We start from the raw sequence: 20,665 nt of genomic DNA, 5'->3' as shown, positions 1-20,665 counted from the left end.
TACCTGGTGATGTGAGGGGCTGGGGAACCTCCATCATGACGTCCTTGTACAGATCTCTGTGTCCTTCTAAATACTCCCACTCCTCCATGGAGAAATAGACAGCGACATCCTGACACCTTATAGGAACCTGACACATATAAAGATACCATCATCCCTCCAATCCCTTCATAGCGTTACTGTATAATGTCCCAGCATTCCCAGAAGTGTCACCTCTCCAGTCAGCAGCTCAATCATCTTGTAGATGAGTTCTAGGATCTTCTGGTCATTGATGTCCTCATGTATCAGGGGGTGAGGTGGAGGCCCCGTGATTGGCCTCTGGGTTCTTCCCCATCCCTCAGACACAGGGTTCTCACAGCGCTCACTAGAGGTCTTCTTCACTACTGTGTAATCCTGGTTATGGAGAGACACATTAATAAATCTCACTACAGACATTTCCAGAGTCCTCACCTCTCCAGTTCTGTCCATCTGTTATTCCCATAGATAAGAATGATGTAATGTGACGTCATCAGAATCTCTCACCTCTCCAGTAAGCCGGAAGAGGATCTCTAGGGTGAGGTGTAATATCCTCTCTGCCATCTTGTCTCAGTCCATATCCATCCTTGATGGGTAAATCAGGAAAATTCTCTTTTGTAGAAGATCTTCACTGAGAGGATCCGATATTGTAGAGACCTGAATGGGAAGATGAGCCGATGTAACATCATAAAAATCCTGTGTAATAATACAATTACTGGAGATAAGGAAAACATATGAGGAGATTTATTATTTTACAGTATTTAGTTTTCTTCTTTACATCTAATATATAAAGGTCAAAGTGTGTATGTATGTATGTATGTATGTCCGGGATAGGCATCCGCACCGTCGCAGCTACAGCCACAAAATTTGGCACAGTCACATGTCTGGACCCCTCGAGCGTCGTAAGCTATGTTGTGAGGCGAAATTTAAGCCCGCGCATTCCAATTCACCAAACAATTTTGCCCCTATCTACATACTGGGGAAAAAGTGTGTGTGTGTGTATCAAGCCCCGCCCCTCATTATGATGTCATAATGGTTGCCATGGCAACGCTGATGTCATCATAGGTTGCAAGCCCCGCCGCTCATTATGATGTCATAATGGTTGACTATGGGATGGAGGATGTGTGATGGGTATATGGGCACTAGACTATGGGATGGAGGATATGTATGATGGGTATATGGGCATGGGACTATGAGATGAAGGATGTGTGATGGGTATATGGGCACTCGACTATGGGATGGGGGATAATTATAATTTGTTATAACCAGCCACAGTTAGTTACTATGCCCGGGCAGCGCAGGGCTCTTCAGCTAGTCTACTAATAAAACCTATATATTTAGGCCACAGACAACAAGCAGTTTCTTTGGCGTCTGTGATAAAGAAACTTGGCGCTCAACTTTTGAAGATTTGAGGTAATTTTAATGCAGTCAAAACTGTAGTACAGTATCCTGACATTTTGGTCAAACAGTGACCTTCATCAGTGTACTAACAATGGAAACAAAGAATGCAAACAAAATAAATAACAATCAAACATCTATATACAGCTCTGGCAAAAATTAAGAGACCTCTGCAAAATTTTCCATTTGTCTGATTTTTGTCTTTATAGGTATACTAGCTGAAGAGCCCGGCGCTGCCCGGGCATAGTAACTAACTGTGGTTAGTTATAACAAATTATAATTATCCTCCATCCCATAGGCCCGTGCCCATATACCCATCATACATATCCTCCATCCCATAGTCCAGTGCCCATATACCCATCACACATCCTCCATCTCATAGTCCACCATTATGACATCATAATGAGCGGCGGGGCTTGCAACCTATGATGACATCAGCGTCGCCATGGCAACCATTATGACATCATAATGAGGGACGGGGCTTGATACGCACACACTGTTTCACCATTATGTAGATAGGGGCATTATGACATCATAATGAGGGGCTTGACGCGCACACACTTTTTCCCCATTATGTAGATAGGGGCAAAAATTGTTTGGTGAATGGGAACGCACGGGGTTAAAATTTCGCCTCACAACATAGCCTAGGATGCTCTCGGGGTCCAGACGTGTGACTGTGCCAAATTTTGTGGCTGTAGCTGCGACGGTGCGGATGCCTATCCCGGACATACACACACACACGTTGAGCTTTATGTATTAGATTTTTGAGTAAAATGTAAATTGCTCTTTTATTCTATAAACTACTGACATGTCTCCGAATTTCCAAGCAATAAATTTTGTATTTTTTATTTTCAAAAAATGAGAAATGGTCAAAATGACAATATGCAGTGTTTGCAGACCTCAAATAATGCTGAGAAAACAAGTTCATAATCATTTAGAAACAACAATACTAATGCTTTAACTCAGAAAGAGTTCAGAAATCAGTACTTTGTGGAATAAACCATGATTTTTAAATCACAGCTTTCATGCGTCTTGGCTGCTTTCCACCAGTCTTTCACACTGCTTTTTGGTAACCTTGTTCCACTCCTGGTACAAATATTTAAGCGGTTCTTCTTTGTTTGATGGCTTGTGACTATCCATCTTGATTACATTCCAGAGGTTTTCAGTAGGGTTCAAGTCTGGAGATTGGGCTGGCCATGACAGGGATTTGATGTGTTCAAACAAAAAAAGGACGCACACTGTAACACCATAGCATGCAAACATGAAATAGGAAAAATGAATTGAATTACTGCATTAGAAATATGAAAAATTGAGAAAGTTTAGCACATAAAATGGCCAATTTATGTGTATATGGAAGCCACGGTAAGGCGTTTCTCGTATTCCAGGACCCTACATAATGCCAATCCTCACTTAAACTAAAGTCTTCATCTGAATGGGAACCTATGTAAATCCTCTCCTTAGACTGAAATATATATCTCTGTGGAGGGGTAGTGGCCCTGCTGTGATTAAAAATGCCTGCGGCTAAAAGGCAGAGTGCTCAGTCAGAAGGTTAATGAATACAAGTTTAAAAAAACTGACCGTTACATCCAAGCATAAACATAGTGTGAACAGGTGCTTAACCTAGAGTCATCAACTCATATACATTCAAACAAAAAAGGAAGCACACTGTACTGCCATAGCATGCAACCATGAAATATTCAAATGTCTCTCTGCAACCGCAGGATGACATCAAGTGAGCTACAAAAGGAATGGCAAATGGCAGCTGGAGTGAAGTGCATGGCAAGAACATTTCGTAACTGGCTCCTAGAGGCAGAGCCCAAGTCACGTGAAGCTAGAAAAAAGCCTTTCAACAATGAGAAGCAAAGGACAGCCAAGCTGACTTTTGCCAAATGTCATAAGGATTGGACCATAGAGGACTGGAGTAAAGTAATCTTCTCTGATGAGTAATTTTCAGCTTTGCTCAGCACCTGGTCGTCTAATGGTCAGACGGAGACCTGGAGAGGCGTACAAGCCACAGTGTCTTGCACCCACTGTGAAATTTGGTGGAGGATCGGTGATGATCTGTCGATGCTTCAGCAAGGCTGGAATTGGGCAGGTTAATCTTTGCGAAGGACGTATGAATCACGATTACCCTGGAAAAACAGTTGATTCCTTCTGCTCAGGTAATGTTCTCCAACTCTGAGGACTGGTTTTTCCAGCAGGACAATGCGACATGCCACACAGCTAGGTCAATCAATGTGTGGATGAATGACCACCACATCAAATCCCTGTCATGGCCAACCCAATCTCCAGACCTGAACCCCATTGAAAACCTCTGGAATGTAATCAAGAGGAAGATGGATTGTCACAAGTCATCAAACAAAGAACTACTTAAATATTTGTACCAGGAGTGGCATAAGGTCACCACCCAAAAGCAGTGTGAAAGACTGGTGGAAAGCAGCCAAGACACATGAAAGCTGGGATTAAAAATCATGGTTATTCCACAAAGTATTGATTTCTGACCTCTTCAGGAGTTAAAACATTAGTATTGTTTCTAAATGGTTATGAACTTGATTTCTTAGCATTATTTGAGGTCTGCAAGCACTGCATTTTTTTCTTTAGATTATTTCTCATTTTCTGAAAATAAATACAAAATGTGTTGCTTGGAAATTCGGAGACATGTTGTCAGTAGTTTATAGAATGAAAGAGCAATTTATATCTTACACAAAATATACCTATAAAGAGAAAAATAAGACAAACTGAAAATGTTGCAGTGGCCTCTCAATTATTGCCAGAGCTGTAAAATATACACACACATATATATAACAATATGTTATATGTTGATGTGGCCTCTGGGGTTCTCACTACTTTGATGTGTGTACTATAGAGTGTAAGATCTTGTTGGTTGGTTGTTGTTAGCAGACATCTTGTAATGGAGGAATGTATCACAAGTCTCATGTAATAAACAAGCCTGGAGATATCCAAGGAGCGTGATCCTTGACCGGAAATACATAACAGAACATGGTGGCAGCTGGGCACAGAACCTGCAAATCCTCAGAGCTTGTGTGAGGCTGGGACTGTACAGAGGATCACAGAGAATCACAGCACCTGTAAGTACAGACTCCCTGACATTACTGCAAAATGGAGACTGGTCTGAAGCCCCCTCAGGGACTGGATGTGACTTCATGTAATTTGTCCCAGACTTGGAGACATTGAAAGGAAGAGTTTACACTGTGTGTGGATCTCACAGTGGCCCCTACTGATGACAAACGAAAAGTGAAGCTGTTTTATTACCTTATTGGGGAAAATGGCAGAGAATTAGCCCACACCTTACTCCCACACACAGACAACCTCCTTCTAGCAGATATTGTGCAGGCATTCGATAAACACTGTGACCCAAAGAAGAATGAGACAGTGGAAAGATAACTTTTTCCACAAAAATGATCTTTTCACGCCCAATTTTTATTTTTCCAAGGGTAACAGGACCCTAAAAGTTATTGTGCAATTTGTCCTGAGTACGCTGATACCCCATATGTGGGTGTAAATGACTATTTGGGCGCATGGCAGAGCTCGGAAGGGAAGCAGCGCCATTTGACTTTTTTGGCTGGAATTGAGATCGGAGACCATGTCACATTTAGAGAGTCCCCACAAATGACACCATTTTGGAAACTAAGACCCCCTAAGGAACTTATCTAGATGTGTGGTGAGCACTTTTAACCCCCAAGTGCTTCACAGAAGTTTATAACGCCCGGGCGTGAAAATAAAAATCATTTTTTTTCCACAAAAATGATATTTTTGCCCCCAATTTTTTATTTTCCTAAGGGTAACAGGAGAAATTGGCCCCAAAAGTTGTTTTGCAATTTGTCCTGAGTAGGCTGATACCCCACATGTGGGGGTAAAACACTGTTTGGGCGCATGGCAGAGCTTGGAAGGGAAGGACCACCATTTGACTTTTTCAATGTAGAATTGGCTGGAATTGAGATCAGACGCCATGTTGCATTTAGAGAGCAGCTGATGTGCCCAAACAGTGGAAACCCCCCAATTCTAACTCCAATACACCCCTAACCCTAATCTCAGCCCTAGCCCTAATCTCAGCCCTAGCCCTAATGGGAAAATGGAAATAAATACATTTTTTTATTTTACTATTTTTCCCTAACTAAGGGGGTGATAACGGGGGGTTTGATTTACTATTTATGGCGGTTTTTATGTTTGGCAGCTGTCGCAGGCTAAAAGACGCTTTTTATTGTAAAAATAGTTTTTGCATCACCACATATTGAGAGCTATAATTTTTCTATATTTTGACCCACCGAGTCATGTGAGATCTTATTTTTTGTGGGACGAGTTGACGTTTTTATTGGTACCATTTTCGGGCACGTGACATCTTTTGATCGCTTTTTATTCCGATTTTTGGGATGCAGAATGAGCAAAAACCACCGTTTTATGAATTTCTTTTGGGGGGGTGCGTTTACACCGTTCCGCCTGCGGTAAAATTGATGAAGCGCTTTTATTCTTCGGGTCAGTACGGTTACAGTGATGCCTCATTTAAGCCTTTTTTTATGTTTTGGCGCTTTTATGCAATAAAAACTATTTTATATAAAAAATAATTATTTTTGCATCGCTTTATTCTGCGAGCTATAACTTTATTTTTTCGCTGATGATGCTGTGTGGTGGCTCGTTTTTTGCGGGACAAGATGACCGTTTCAGCGGTACCATGGATATTTATATGCGTCTTTTTGATCGCGCGTTATTGTACTTTTTGTTTGGCGGTATGATAAATCTTTTTTTGCTTCGTTTTTTATTTTTTAAGGGGTTCGCTAAAGGGGTTAACTAGTGGGACAGTTTTATAGGGCGGGTCGTTATGGACGCGGCGATACCAAATATGTGTATTTATTGTTTTTTTGATTTCCAAAATATAAATTAGGGAATTTTTTTAATTTATTTAGCGATTTTTTAAAAATTATTTTTACACTTTTTTTTTTTTAAACTTTATTACATTGTCCCAGGGGGGACATAGCTCATGTGACAGATCGCTGTTCTGTCACATCACAGATCACTGGCACAATTAGCTGACACCCGGCCGCGATCAGCAGGGCTCACCACATGGGCGCCGCTGATCGCTGTGACGTACTATCCCGTCCCTGGGAATTAAGTCCCAGGGCACATAGACGGGATAGTACATCACATGACAGAAAGGGGTTAAAGGAGACAGGGGCGGTTATACCAGAAGTTCTCAAAAGAAACATACTGAAAACATTGCACTCTTCCCACTTAGGCATGGAAGGATGTCTACGTCGAGCGCGAGAATCTGTTTATTGGCCAGGTATGAATGACCACATTGTGCTATATAATTTTTAATGTGAAATATGTGCATCCTGTAGTGATAAACAACCAAAGGAGACATTGCAACCACATGAAATTCCACATCGGCCATGGTCAAAAATAGAAGCGGACTTGTTCACATGGAATGACAAAGAATACCTGATTACAGTGGACTATTTCTCTAACTTCTGGGAGGTTGATTTTTTGCAGGACACAAGGGCGGGAACAGGGATTAAAAAACTCAAGGCCCATTTTGCTAGGTATGGCATTCCAGATGTGGTTTTCTCGGACAATGCGGCTCAGTTTACTTCGGAAAAGTTCAAAACCTTCAGCAAGAAATGGGAATTTGAACACCAGACGTCTTCTCCCAGATATCCTCAGAGTAATGGGAAAGCAGAGTCAGCAGTAAAAACAGCCAAAAGACTCATGCAGAAAGCAAAACAAGCAGGTACTGATGTATATCTGTCTATACTGGATCATAGAAACACACCCACTCAAGGCCTAGACAGCAGTCCAGCGCAGAGGCTCATGAGTAGGCGTACAAAGACACTCTTACCAAATGCTAGTCATCTGTTAAAGCCAAAGTTGCTGGGAAACATCAAAGCTAAATTACAGAAGAATCAAGATAGGCAAGCTTTCTATTACAATAAATCTGCAAAGGATCTGCCTGAGCTCCAGAGAAATGACAACATTTGAATGCAGCCAAGCAGCTCGTTTGACAAACACTGGCAAAAGGCAAAAGTTGTCCAGAAACTAGGACCTCGGTCCTACAAAATTCTAACAGAGGAAGGAAGAAGACTAAGGAGAAATCGGAGATATCTGAGGAAATCACAAGAAAGAGATAATTTGTTTTCATGGCCTTTTGAGCAGTATCCTGACACCCAAGACAACGAGGCAGCAAGTACAAGTCAAGTACCAGCAGTGACAGCTGACCATCAGGGTGAGGATTCTGGCCAGAGACAGACAATATCAGAAGACATATTACCAGAATCAGAAGAACTACCAGATGTAGGCAGTGACACATCTTATGTTACTAGAGCTGGCAGAATTATCAGAAAGCCGGCGCACCTCAAGGATTATATCTAATTGGACTTATTATGTTATAGCTCTAACTTGGTCATGGTATACATTGTTTATTAATTTTATAGTTCTTTCAGTTAAAAGAGAATGGAAGTAGCAAAATGTTATATGTTGATGTGGCCTCTAGGGGTCTCACTACTTTGATGTGTGTACTATAGAGTGTAAGAACTTGTCGGTTTGTTGTTGTTAGCAGACATCTTGTAATGGAGGAATGTATCACAAGTCTCATGTAATAAACAAGCCTGGAGATATCCAAGGAGTGTGATCCGTGACTGGAAATACATAACAGAACTATATATATATATATATATATATATATATATATATATATATATATATATATATATATATATATATATATATATATATATATATACACACACACACACACACACAAACAGCCTGTTGCAAAAGGAACAGTGTTCCATTTATTTTACACACAGTACAGACCAAAAGTTTGGACACACCTTCTCATTCAAAGAGTTTTCTTTATTTTCATGACGATGAAAATTGTAGATTCACTCTGAAGGCATCAAGACTATGAATTAACACATGTGGAATTATATCATTAACAAAAAAGTGTGAAACAACTGAAAATATGTCTTATATTCTAGGTTCTTCAAAGTAGCCACCTTTTGCTTTGATTACTGCTTTGCACACTCTTGGCATTCTCTTGAATTGTGTTAATTCATAGTTTTGATGCCTTCAGAGTGAATCTACAATTTTCATAGTCATGAAAATAAAGAAAACTCTTTGAATGAGAAGGTGTGTCCAAACTTTTGGTCTGGCCCTTTTAGAAGAAAAGTTGTGGGGTCTGGAAGAAAGAATTGCAACTTTGAAACTCAAAGAAAACGAAGCCTTCCTAGACAGAACAGAAGCATCTCTACTGGTCACAGAAGGTGAAGAAAGTGTCAGAGAACCTCCAAAAGCAGACGAGAGGAAGCATGTGACCAAAAGAAGCAAGAAGACCATAGAGACATCACCAACCACACAACTGTGAAACGGATACCAAGGCCATATGGAGGACGAAGATGGCATACCTAAGGATAAGGCACTACCAGCAAGCAAAGAAGAAAAGGGCAAATAGCAACAGCCATAAGTGACAACAAAGTACAGCTAAGAAGCAAATTAGAGTGGTAGTGGTGGGAGACTCACTACTGAGAGGCACAGAAGCAGCCATCTGCAGACAGGACATGCCTACAAGAGAAGTATGCTGCCTCCCAGGTGCGAAGATCAAGGATGTGACCGATAGGATACCAAAGCTCATCAGTTCCAAGGAGGTCCACCTGTTTCTTCTGATACATTTTAGCACCAATGACACGGCAAGGAAGGACCTACCGACAATCTGCAAGGACTTTGAAGAGCTGGGTAAGAAAGTAAAGGAACTGGATGCACAGGTAGTTTTTTCTTCTATCCTTCCAGTAGATGGGCATGGCACCAGGAGATGGAACAGGATCCTTGATGCGAACAACTGGCTAAGACGATGGTGCAGACAACAAGGATTCGGATAACTGGACCACGGTGTGAATTACCTGTACAACAGACTCCTCGCCAGAGACGGACAACACCTCAACAAACCTGGGAAACACAATCGCCAGAAGACTCGCTTCGCTCATCAGGAGGGGGTTAAACAAGAAGAAGCGGGGACATGAAGAAAAACGTTAGACACGAACATGAAGCCAGAAAATATACTGATGAAGGTATGAGGTGCGGCAAATAAGACCCAAGACAAGATACTCGGAAGGGAGGTAAGAGAATTTCTAAAACAATCCACAGGGAGGAGACTGGAATAAAACAAAATCCTCTCAACTGCATGCTCGCAAACACCAGAAGCCTGACAAACAAGATGGAAGAACTAGAAGCAGAAATATCTACAGGTAACTATGACATAGTGGGAATAACCGAGACCTGGTTAGATGAAAGCTATGACTGGGCAGTTAACTTACAGGGTTACAGTCTGTTTAGAAAGGATCGTAAAAATCGGAGACTAGGAGGGGTTTGTCTTTATGTAAAGTCTTGTCTAAAGTCCACTTTAAGGGAAGATATTAGTGAAGGGAATGAGGATGTCGAGTCCATGTAGGTTGACAAACATGGAGGGAAAAATAGTAACAAAATTCTCTTTGGGGTCTGTTACAAACCCACAAATAACAGAATTCAAGGAAAGTCTACTACTAAGGCAGATAGATGAAGCTGCAACCCATAATGAGGTCCTTGTTATGGGGGACTTTAACTAACTGGACACTAACTGGGAAACAGAGACCTGCGAAATCCATAAAGTCAACAGTTTTCTGCTAATAACCAAGAAATATTCTCTATCACAATTGGTGCAGAATCCAACCAGAGGAGCAGCACTTTTAGACCTAATACTATCTAATAGACCTGACAGAATAACAAATCTGCAGGTTGTCAGGGATCTAGGAAATAGCGACCACAATATTGTACAGTTTTACTTATCTTTCGCCAGGGGGACTTGTCAGGGAACCACAAAAACAATTAACTTTAGGAAGGCAAAATTTGACCAGCTTAGAGATGCCCTTAATCTGGTTGACTGGGACAATGTCCTCAGAAATAAGAATACAAATAAAAATGGGAAATGGTTAAGAACATCCTAAATAAGCACTGTAAGCGGTTTATACCTTGTGGGAATAAAAGGACAAGAAATAGGAAAAACCCAATGTGGCTAAACAAAGAAGTAAGAGGCGCAATTAACAGTAGAAAGAAAGCATTTAAACTACTAAAGCAGGATGGCACCGCTGAAGCTCTAAAATACTATAGGGAGAAAAATACTTTATCTAAAAATCTAATTAAAGCTGCCAAAAAGGAAACAGAGAAGCACATTGCTAAGGAGAGTAAAATGAATCCCAAGCTGTTCTTCAACTATATCAATAGTGAAAGTGTAGGCCCCTTAAAAAAATTGTGCATGTAGATGACGAGGAAAAAGCTAATATATTAAACATCTTCTCCACGATATTCACAGTGGAAAACAAAATGCCAAGAGACAAAGAAAACCCTATATTAAGGGTCACCAATCTAAACCAAGAAGAGGTGCGAAACCGGCTAAATAAGATTAAAATAGATAAATCTCTGGGTCCGGATGGCATTCACCCACGAGTACTGAGAGAGCTAAGTAATGTAATAGACAAACCATTATTTCTTATATTTAGTGACTTTATAGCAACAGGGTCTGTTCCACAGGACTAGCGCATAGCAAATGTGGTACCAATATTCAAAAATGGCTCTAAAAGTGAACCTGGAAATTATAGGCCAGTAAGTCTAACCTCTACTGTTGGTTAAATATTTGAAGGGTTTCTGAGGGATGTTATTCTGGATTATCTCAATGAGAAAAACTGTTTAAACGCCATATCAGCATGGGTTTATGAGGAGTCGGTTGTGTCAAACCAATCTAATCAGTATTTATGAAGAGGTAAGCTATAGACTGGACCAAGGTGAGTCATTGGATGTGGTATATCTTGATTTTTCCAAAGCGTTTTATACCGTGCCACACAAGAGGTTGGTACACAAAGTGAGAATGCTGGGTCTGGGGGAAAATGGCTTAGTGATAGAAAGCAGAGGGTGGTTATAAATGGTATCTTCTCTAACTGGGTCGCTGTGACCAGTGGGGTGCTGCAGGGGTCGGTGTTGGAACCTATTCTCTTCAACATAATTTATTAATGATCTGGTAGAAGGTTACACAGTAAAATATCGAAATTTGTAGATGATACAAAACAATGTAAAGCAGTCAATACAAGAGAAGATAGTATTCTGCTACAGATGGATCTGGTAAGTTGGGAACTTGGGCCGAAAGGTGGCAGATGCGGTTTAACAATGATAAATGTAAGGTTATACACATGGGAAGAAGGAATAAATATCACCATTACGCATTGAATGGGAAAACACTGGGTAAATCTGACATGGAGAAGGACTTGGGGATCCCAGTTAATAATAAACTTACCTGAAGCAGCCAGTGCCAGGCAGCAGCTGCCAAGGCAACCAGGATCATGGTGGGCATTAAAAGAGGTCTGGACACACATGATGAGAGCATTATACTGCCTCTGTACAAATCCCTGGTTAGATCGCACGTGGAGTACTGTGAACAGTTTTGGGCTCCGGTGCTCAGGAAGGATATAATGGAACTAGAGCGAGTACAAAGGAGGGCAACAAAATTAATAAAAGGGGAAGGGGGAAGTACAATACCCAGAGAGATTAGAAAAGTCAGGATTATTTAGTCTAGAAAAAAGATCACTGAGGGGCGATCTAATAACCATATATAAGTATATAAGGGGACATTACAACTATATCTCCGAGGATCTGTTTAAACCAAGGAAGGCGATGGTCACAAGGGGCATTCTCCGCGTCTGGAGGAGAGAAGGTTTTTCTGCCAACATAGGAGAGGATTCTTTACTGTGAGGGCAGTGAGAATCTGGAATTCCCTGCCTGAGGAGGTGGTGATGGCGAACTCGGTCGAGGGGTTCAAGAGAGGCCTGGAGTTCTTCCTGGAGCGTAACAATATTGTATCTTACAGTTAATAGGTTCTTTAGAAGGACGTAGATCTGGGGATTTATTCTGAATATAGGCTGAACTGGATGGACAAATGTCTTTTTTGGGCCTTGCTAACTATGTTATCACATTATAATTTATTACCATGCCGACTCAGACCACCCTCTGACACAGACTGCAGAGGGAGCCCAGAATCAGGAACTTCTCTTTCTCTGGCATGAAGCATTCTCATTAACTTAAAAATTCAAACACAGATTAAAAAAGAAACACAAGAAGGATTTCTCCAATCCAGGAACCATTTTAATCAGTGTCACAGCGTCAACCTGACAAGGACAGGTTGGCTTTAAACTTAACATATTTTTCGCTTTATAAGACGCTCCGGATTATAAGACGCACCCCAAATTTTGAGGAGAAAAATAGGATAAAAACTTTTTTTTTATAAAATGGTGGTGCATCCTATAATCCATGTGTCTTATTGCTTACCAGGGGTGGTGATGGAGGAGGCCGGAGTGGAACATTGCTGCTGGGATGAGGGGGTGTTTTGATGTGCAGCGTGCCGCTGCCGGTGTGTGATACTGCCGCCGCCCTCTGTCCCTTGATGCTTGCCACCACCGCCATTCTCTGCCCCCGGTGCCTGCTTGCCACCACCACCGCACTCTGTCCCCCAGTGCTTGCCACCAGAATCATAGAATCGTAAAGTTGGAAGGGACCTCCTGGGCCATCTGGTCCAACCCCCTGCTCAAAGCAGGATTCGCTAAATCATCCCAGTCAGATGTCTGTCCAGCCTCTGTTTGAAGACTTCCATTGAAGGAGAACTCACCACTTCTCGTGGCAGCCTGTTCCACTCATTGATCACTCTAACTGTCAAAAAGTTTTTTCTAATATCTAATCTGTGTCTCTTCCCATTCAGTTTCATCCCATTGCTTCTAGTCTTTCCTTGTGCAAATGAGAATAAAGTTGATCCTTCTACAATGTGACAGCCCTTTAGATATTTGTAGACAGCTATTAAGTCTCCTCTCAGTCTTCTCTTTTGCAAACTAAACATTCCCAAATCCTGCAACCTTTCCTCATAAGACAGGGTTTGCAGACCGGTCACCATTCTGGTCGCTCTTTTCTGAACTTGCTCCAGTTTGTTGATGTCTTTTTTAAAATGTGGTGCCCAAAACTGGACACAATATTCCAGATGAGGTCTGACCAAAGAGGAGTAGAGGGAAATAATGACTTCACGTGATCTAGACTGTATGCTTCTGTTAATACATCCTAGAATTGCATTTGCCTTTTTTGCTGCTGCATCACACTGTTGACTCATATTCAGTCTGTGATCTATTAGTATACCCAAGTCTTTTTCACATGTGCTGTCACTTAGCCCTATTCCTCCCATTCTATATATGCTTTTTTCATTTTTATTGCCCAGATGTAGTACTTTGCATTTCTCCCTGTTAAAAACCATTCTGTTAGTTGCTGCCCACTTCTCCAGTTTATTTAAATCTTTTTGAATCCTCTCTCTCTCTTCTCTAGTATTAGCTATCCCTCCTAGCTTTGTGTCATCAGCAAATTTAATCAGTTTACCCTCAATTCCTTCATCTAAATCGTTGATAAAGATGTTGAACAATACAGGGCCCAGGACAGAGCCCTGTGGTACCCCACTTGAGACATTCTTCCAACTGGATGTGCAGCCATTTACGACCACTCTTTGGGTCCGATCACTAAGCCAGTTATGAATCCACCTAACAGTTGCCTTGTCCATTCCATACTTAGTCATTTTTTCAATAAGGATTGTATGAGAGACTTTGTCAAATGCTTTGCTGAAGTCAAGATATACTATATCTACAGCATTTCCTTGATCCACCCAATCAGTGATACCGTCATAGAAGGAAATTAAGTTAGTCTGACATGACTTATTAGTTAGAAACCCATGCTGACTCTGTTTAATCACTTCATTCTTATCCAGGTATTGACATACATGTTGTTTAATAATTTGTTCAAAGATCTTTCCTGGTATAGAAGTCAGACTCACCGGCCTATAGTTGCCTGGGTCCACCTTCTTCCCCTTTTTGAAGATAGGAACAACATTTGCTCTTCTCCAGTCTTCTGGCACTTCTCCTGTTCTCCAAGAATTTTCAAAGATTATGGAGAGGGGTTCAAAAATTTCTTCTGCTATCTCCTTCAGTACTCTGGGGTGTAATTCATCTGGACCTGGAGACTTGAATTCATTTAGGTTAGCTAAGTGTTTCCTCACTATCTTTCTGTTTATAGATATCCTGGATTCTTCTATTCCCTTAATAGGACAGTGAATAACAGTTGATGTTGCATTTCCTTTCTGAGAGAAAACAGATGCAAAATAGGAATTTAAAAGTTCAGCCTTCTCAACATCCTGTCTTACCATTTCATCATTTTCATCCTGTATAAATCCTATAGCATCTTTGACTTTTCTTTTACTTTTGACATATCCCCAAAATCCTTTATTATTGCTTTTGACATCTCTTGCAAGCCTCAGTTCATTTTCAGCTTTAGATAATCTGATTTGTGCCCTGCAGGTTCTGCAGACAGCATTATATTCTTCTTTAGATATGTCTCCCTCTTTCCATTTTATAAACATTTTTTTCTTCCTTTTTAGCATGTGCTTAAGTTCTGTGTTCATCCATCCTGGTTTCCTTAAATGCTTCCTATTCTTCCCTCTTTTCGGAATTGTTAACAACTGTGCTTTGAGAATTTCATTTTTCAAGATTTCCCATCCTTCCTGGACATTTTTGTCTTTAAGGATATCCAGCCATTGGATCCCTCCAATTCTCTTTCTGAATCCCTTAAAATTTGCCTTTCTGAAATCTAACCTTGACGTCTGAGTCTTCACAGGTCTTCCACCTCTAGTAATCCAAAATTCTAAAATAGCATGGTCGCTACCTCCTAGGGTCCCAGCCACTTTTACCTCCTCAACCATTTCCTCCCTGTTTATAAGGATTAGATCCAAGGTAGCAGTTCCCCTTGTTTTCTCCCTTACCTTTTGGAAGATAAAGTTGTCAGCAAGAGAGGATAAGAATTTCCTTGACCTGTTAGTTTTGCCTGAGAGAGATTCCCAACAAATGTCTGGATAGTTGAAATCTCCCATGACAACTATGTCATATTTTTTGGAGAACTTGGCCATCTGATGCATAAAGAGTTCATCTATATCTTCGGCTTGCACAGGTGGCCTGTAGTAAATGCCTACAATGGTGTCCTTTCCATTGTTCTGTCCTTGTATTCTTACCCAAACAGTTTCCACAGAACTCCCAGTCTCTGAAGCTTCAATCTCTGTGCAGATATACGTGTTTCGAACATACAATGCGACACCCCCTCCTCGTTTATCAAGTCTGTTTCTTGCAAATAAGTTGTATCCTTCTAGTCTTGTATTCCAATCATGTGTATTGTCCCACCAAGTTTCAGTGATTCCAATTACATCATATTTCTGTTCCTGTGTTAGTAGTTCCAATTCTCCTTGTTTGTTGCCCATGCTTTGTGCATTAGTATAGAAACATTTTAGTTTGTGATTGGTTTCTCTTTCTCCAATATTTTTATTAATTAGATTCTTTCGTCTTTGTTCTTCCTTTCCACTTCTAATAGCAGAGTTCTCAATAGCATTTGTCAGGTGTATGGCTTTTTCTGGTCTTTTGCTTCCCTTCCCATGTTGTTCTAGTTTAAAGCTCTCCTTACAAGTGTAGCAAGGCGACTTCCAAATACATGCTTTCCAGTCTTCGTAAGGTGCACCCCATCTCTAGCAAGTAGTCCATCGTATAAGTAGTTCACTCCGTGATCCAGAAATCCAAATCGTTGCTGACGGCACCATCGACGTAGCCAGTTGTTCACCTGCAGAATCTTATTCCACCTCCTTGTTCCATGACCATCCACTGGGAGGATGGAAGAGAAGACCACCTGCGCTCCCAGTTCTTTCACTTTCTTGCCTAAGTCTTCAAAGTCTCTGCAGATGATTTCCAGGTCGTTTCTTGCGGTGTCATTTGTCCCCACATGTAGTAGCAGGAATGGGTAGTCATCTGTAGGTCTGAAGAGTCCTGATATCCTGTCAGACACATCTTTAATTTTTGCACCTGGAAGACAGCACATTTCTCTTGTAGTTATATCCGGTCTGCAGATAGCGGCCTCTGTTCCTCTCAGCAGGGAATCCCCCATGACCACCACTCTCCGTTTCTTCTTCACAACATTTTTCTTTCTCCATCCAGGAGGACTCTGAGGGCGTACAAGGTTGCTGTTTGTTGGCAAAGTCTTATCCTGATGTATTTCTTCATCGTTTTCCTGCGTTAGAGCCTGGTACTGGTTCCTGAGCAGTATGGGTGCTGACTGCCTCCTGATCCTCCTGCTTCTCTGGGTCACATGTCTCCATTCCTCTGTTTCTTCAGGTGCACTTCGAATTTCTTCTCTTTCTGTAACATGAAGAGATAATTCTGCTCTGTCCAAGAACTCTTCACCTTCCTTAATGATCTTCAACGTAGCTAACCTATCTTCGAGATTTTGCAACTTTTCCTCCAACAGGGACACAAGCTTGCACTGCCACGCTCTGTCCCCCGGTTCTTACCGCCACCGCCGCGCTCATCTCCCGAGATTTCAGTGCCAAGATGTCCATCTGCGCATGCGCGGCGGCCATTTTCCAGGAAGAAAGACACAGGAAAGCAGGCATGGAGCGGCAGAGACCCCCCACGCTGAACGGGACAGAGCGCGGCGGGGGGGGGGGGGGGGGGGAGGGGGACAGGAGCGCAGCAGTGGCGGTAAGAACCGGCAGACAGCGCAGTGGCAGCATCAGGGCACAGAGTGTCGCGGCAAGTACCCTCAGTGGCAGTGCAAAGGTATATCCTCTTTGCAAGACGCACCCCCTTTTTCCCCTCAATTTTGGGGGGAAAAAAGTGCGTCTTACAAAGCGGAAAATACGGTATTTATAAAGCTTCAGCTAATGCCACCCTAAATTAGTCCTTCTTTACAATTTCTAACTCATTGGTATTACACTCAGGGGGCGCCGCCGCACTAAAATGCTCTGAGCTGCGGGGACACTGTTCCACCACCGTATACAGATGGGAGGGAACCTGGAGATGACATACAGGTATATACTATACACAGGGGGAGATGACAGGTATATACTATACTATACACAGGAGTAGATGACACAGGTATATACTATGCACAGGAGGAGGTGACATAGGTATATACTATATACAGGAGGAGGTGACATAGGTATATACAGGAGGAGATGACATAGGTATATACAGGAGGAGATGACACAGGTATATACTATATACAGGAGGAGATGACACACAGGTATATATTATACAAAAGAGATGATATACCGGTATATTATATACAGGAGGAAATGGCACACAGATATACACTATACACAGGAGATGACATACAGCATCAATTTATGTGCAATACAATCATTATCATTTGTTATAACTAACCAAGTTCATTACTATGCCCGGGCAACGCCGGGGTCTTCAGCTAGTGGTAAATAATGGTCATCATGACCTGGGTAACGGAGGGCTACATGAGTTACATTGCTGTAAATGGTATAAAATGCTGCTTCTTGTGCGAATAAACTAGAAAACGTGACTTGCTCACATCCAGTGTGCATGCTTTTCTCCGAGCACTCGTTATCTGAGGGCCTAATCTCTTAATTCAGCCTCACTGGTGATCCGCCATATCTGACTTTGGGTCAGAACAAAAACAGCTACAACACAAGGAAATTGTTCTAAGTGCTCCTGTAGGTCAGAATAAGGTCTTCCATGCAGTATAATGGCCCCCCACAGACCCCACACAGTATGACGGCCCCCACAGCACCTCACACAGTATTATGGCCACCACAACCTGCTACACATAAGGACCCCACTCAGTATGGAGACACTTATAGCCAACCCCCCCGCTCAGTATTGGGGAATCTCAATCACCGACCTCCACCCGCACTCCACATACAGAATAATGGAGCCTCCAGCACCGACCTCGACCCGCAGAGCCACACTCCACATAGAGAATAATGGAGCCTCCAGCACCGACCTCCACCCGCAGAGCCGCACTCCACATAGAGAATAATGGAGCCTCCAGCACCGACCTCCACATAGAGAATAATGGAGCCTCCGGCACCGACCTCCACCCGCAGAGCCGCACACCACATAGAGAATAATGGGGCCTCCAGCACCGACCTCCACCCGCAGAGACACACTCCACATAGAGAATAATGTAGCCTCCAGCACCGACCTCCACCCGCAGAGCAACACTCCACATAGAGAATAATGGAGCCTCCAGCACCGACCTCCACATAGAGAATAATGGAGCCTCCAGCACCGACCTCCACCCGCAGAGCAACACTCCACATAGAGAATAATGGAGCCTCCAGCACCGACCTCCACCCGCAGAGCCGCACTCCACATAGAGAATAATGGAGCCTCCGGCACCGACCTCCACCCGCAGAGCCGCACTCCACATAGAGAATAATGGAGCCTCCAGCACCGACCTCCACCCGCAGAGCCGCACTCCACATAGAGAATAATGGAGCCTCCAGCACCGACCTCCACCCGCAGAGCCGCACTCCACATAGAGAATAATGGAGCCTCCGGCACCGACCTCCACCCGCAGAGCCGCACTCCACATAGAGAATAATGGAGCCTCCAGCACCGACCTCCACCCGCAGAGCCGCACTCCACATAGAGAATAATGGAGGCTCCAGCCCTTACCTCCACCCGCAGAGCCACACTCCACATAGAGAATAATGGAGCCTCCGGCACCGACCTCCACCCGCAGAGCCGCACTCCACATAAAGAATAATGGAGCCTCCAGCACCGACCTCCACATAGAGAATAATGGAGGCTCCAGCCCTTACCTCCACCCGCAGAGCCACACTCCACATAGAGAATAATGGAGCCTCCAGCACCGACCTCCACCCGCAGAGCCGCACTCCACATAAAGAATAATGGAGCCTCCAGCACCGACCTCCACATAGAGAATAATGGAGGCTCCAGCCCTTACCTCCACCCGCAGAGCCACACTCCACATAGAGAATAATGGAGCCTCCAGCACCGACCTCCACCCGCAGAGCCGCACTCCACATAAAGAATAATGGAGCCTCCAGCACCGACCTCCACCCGCAGAGCCACACTCCACATAGAGAATAATGGAGGCTCCAGCCCTTACCTCCACCCGCAGAGCTGCACTCCACATAGAGAATAATGGAGCCTCCAGCACTGACCTCCACCCGCAGAGCCGCACTCCACATAGAGAATAATGGAGCCTCCAGCACTGACCTCCACCCGCAGAGCCGCACTCCACATAGAGAATAATGGAGCCTCCGGCACCGACCTCCACCCGCAGAGCCGCACTCCACATAGAGAATAATGGAGCCTCCAGCACCGACCTCCACCCGCAGAGCCGCACTCCACATAAAGAATAATGGAGCCTCCAGCACCGACCTTCACCCGCAGAGCCGCACTCCACATAGAGAATAATGGAGCCTCCAGCACCGACCTCCACCCGCAGAGCCGCACTCCACATAAAGAATAATGGAGCCTCCAGCACTTACCTTCACCCACAGAGCCACACTCCACATAGAGAATAATGGAGCCTCCAGCACCGACCTCCACCCACAGAGCCGCACTCCACATAGAGAATAATGGAGCCTCCAGCACCGACCTCCACCCACAGAGCCGCACTCCACATAAAGAATAATGGAGCCTCCAGCACTTACCTCCACCCGCAGAGCCGCACTCCACATATATGGCTGCTCTGTGCGCACAGGACCTGTGATGAGGTCACAGGAGGGGAGGAGTCAGGGGTCACATGATAACCGGAGTGCAGACACTACACGGTAGTGATGGGCAGTCCGGCTCTTTTTAGTGATCTGGCTCAAAAAATGGCTCTTCTTGCAAAAAGTGCCACTTTCCCCTCTTTTCTCTCTCCAGTCCCTTCACTATAAAGCCTGGGCCTCATTATACAGCTGTACAGGGGTCTAGTGATGAGCAGTCTGGCTCTTCTTGCTCCTTTCCCCTCTTTTCTACCTCCAGTCCCTTCACTATAAAGCCTGGGCCTCATTATACAGCTGTACAGGGCTCTAGTGATGGGCAGTCTGGCTCTTCTTGCTCCTTTCCCTCTTTTCTCGCTCCAGTCCCTTCACTATAAAGCCTGTGCCTCATTATACAGCTGTACAGGGGTCTAGTGAGGGGCAGTCCGGCTCTTCTTGCTCCTTTCCCTCTTTTCTCCCTCCAGTCCCTTCACTATAAAGCCTGGGCCTCATTATACAGCTGGGGTCTAGTGATGGGCAGTCCAGTTCTTCTTGCTCCTTTCCCACCTTTTCTCCCTGCTGTCCCTTCACTATAAAGCCTGGGCCTCATTATACAGCTGTACAGGGGTCTAG

The 20,665-nt window shown here is 43.5% G+C and overlaps 1 protein-coding gene across 4 annotated transcripts in view; it reads right to left on the bottom strand.

Annotated features, from left to right (window-relative positions):
- The window catches only part of LOC141059319 (uncharacterized), a 68,757-nt gene extending 49,678 nt beyond the window's left edge, over positions 1-19,079 (bottom strand). For 2 of the 4 annotated variants that reach the window (XM_073555644.1, XM_073555647.1), the window contains exons 1-4: positions 18,663-18,781; positions 520-669; positions 211-390; positions 4-127 (exon numbers count right to left, since the gene is read on the bottom strand). In XM_073555644.1, coding sequence (XP_073411745.1) covers positions 4-127; positions 211-390; positions 520-576 — 361 coding nt within the window. In that variant the 5' untranslated portion in view covers positions 577-669; positions 18,663-18,781. Of the gene's footprint in view, positions 1-3; positions 128-210; positions 391-519; positions 670-17,883; positions 18,057-18,662; positions 18,782-18,992 lie in introns of those variants that run through there. The other 2 variants (XM_073555646.1, XM_073555645.1) reach the window with 2 other exon arrangements.
- Positions 19,080-20,665: the final 1,586 nt, after the last annotated feature.

Source organism: Dendrobates tinctorius, unplaced genomic scaffold (assembly GCF_039654945.1).
Source record: "Dendrobates tinctorius isolate UK_male_01 unplaced genomic scaffold, ASM3965494v1 ptg000226l, whole genome shotgun sequence".
NCBI classification, from domain to species: domain Eukaryota; kingdom Metazoa; phylum Chordata; class Amphibia; order Anura; family Dendrobatidae; genus Dendrobates; species Dendrobates tinctorius.
The sequence above is the reverse complement of the archived record's forward strand: the minus strand, read 5'-3'. Positions and strand labels throughout refer to the sequence as shown.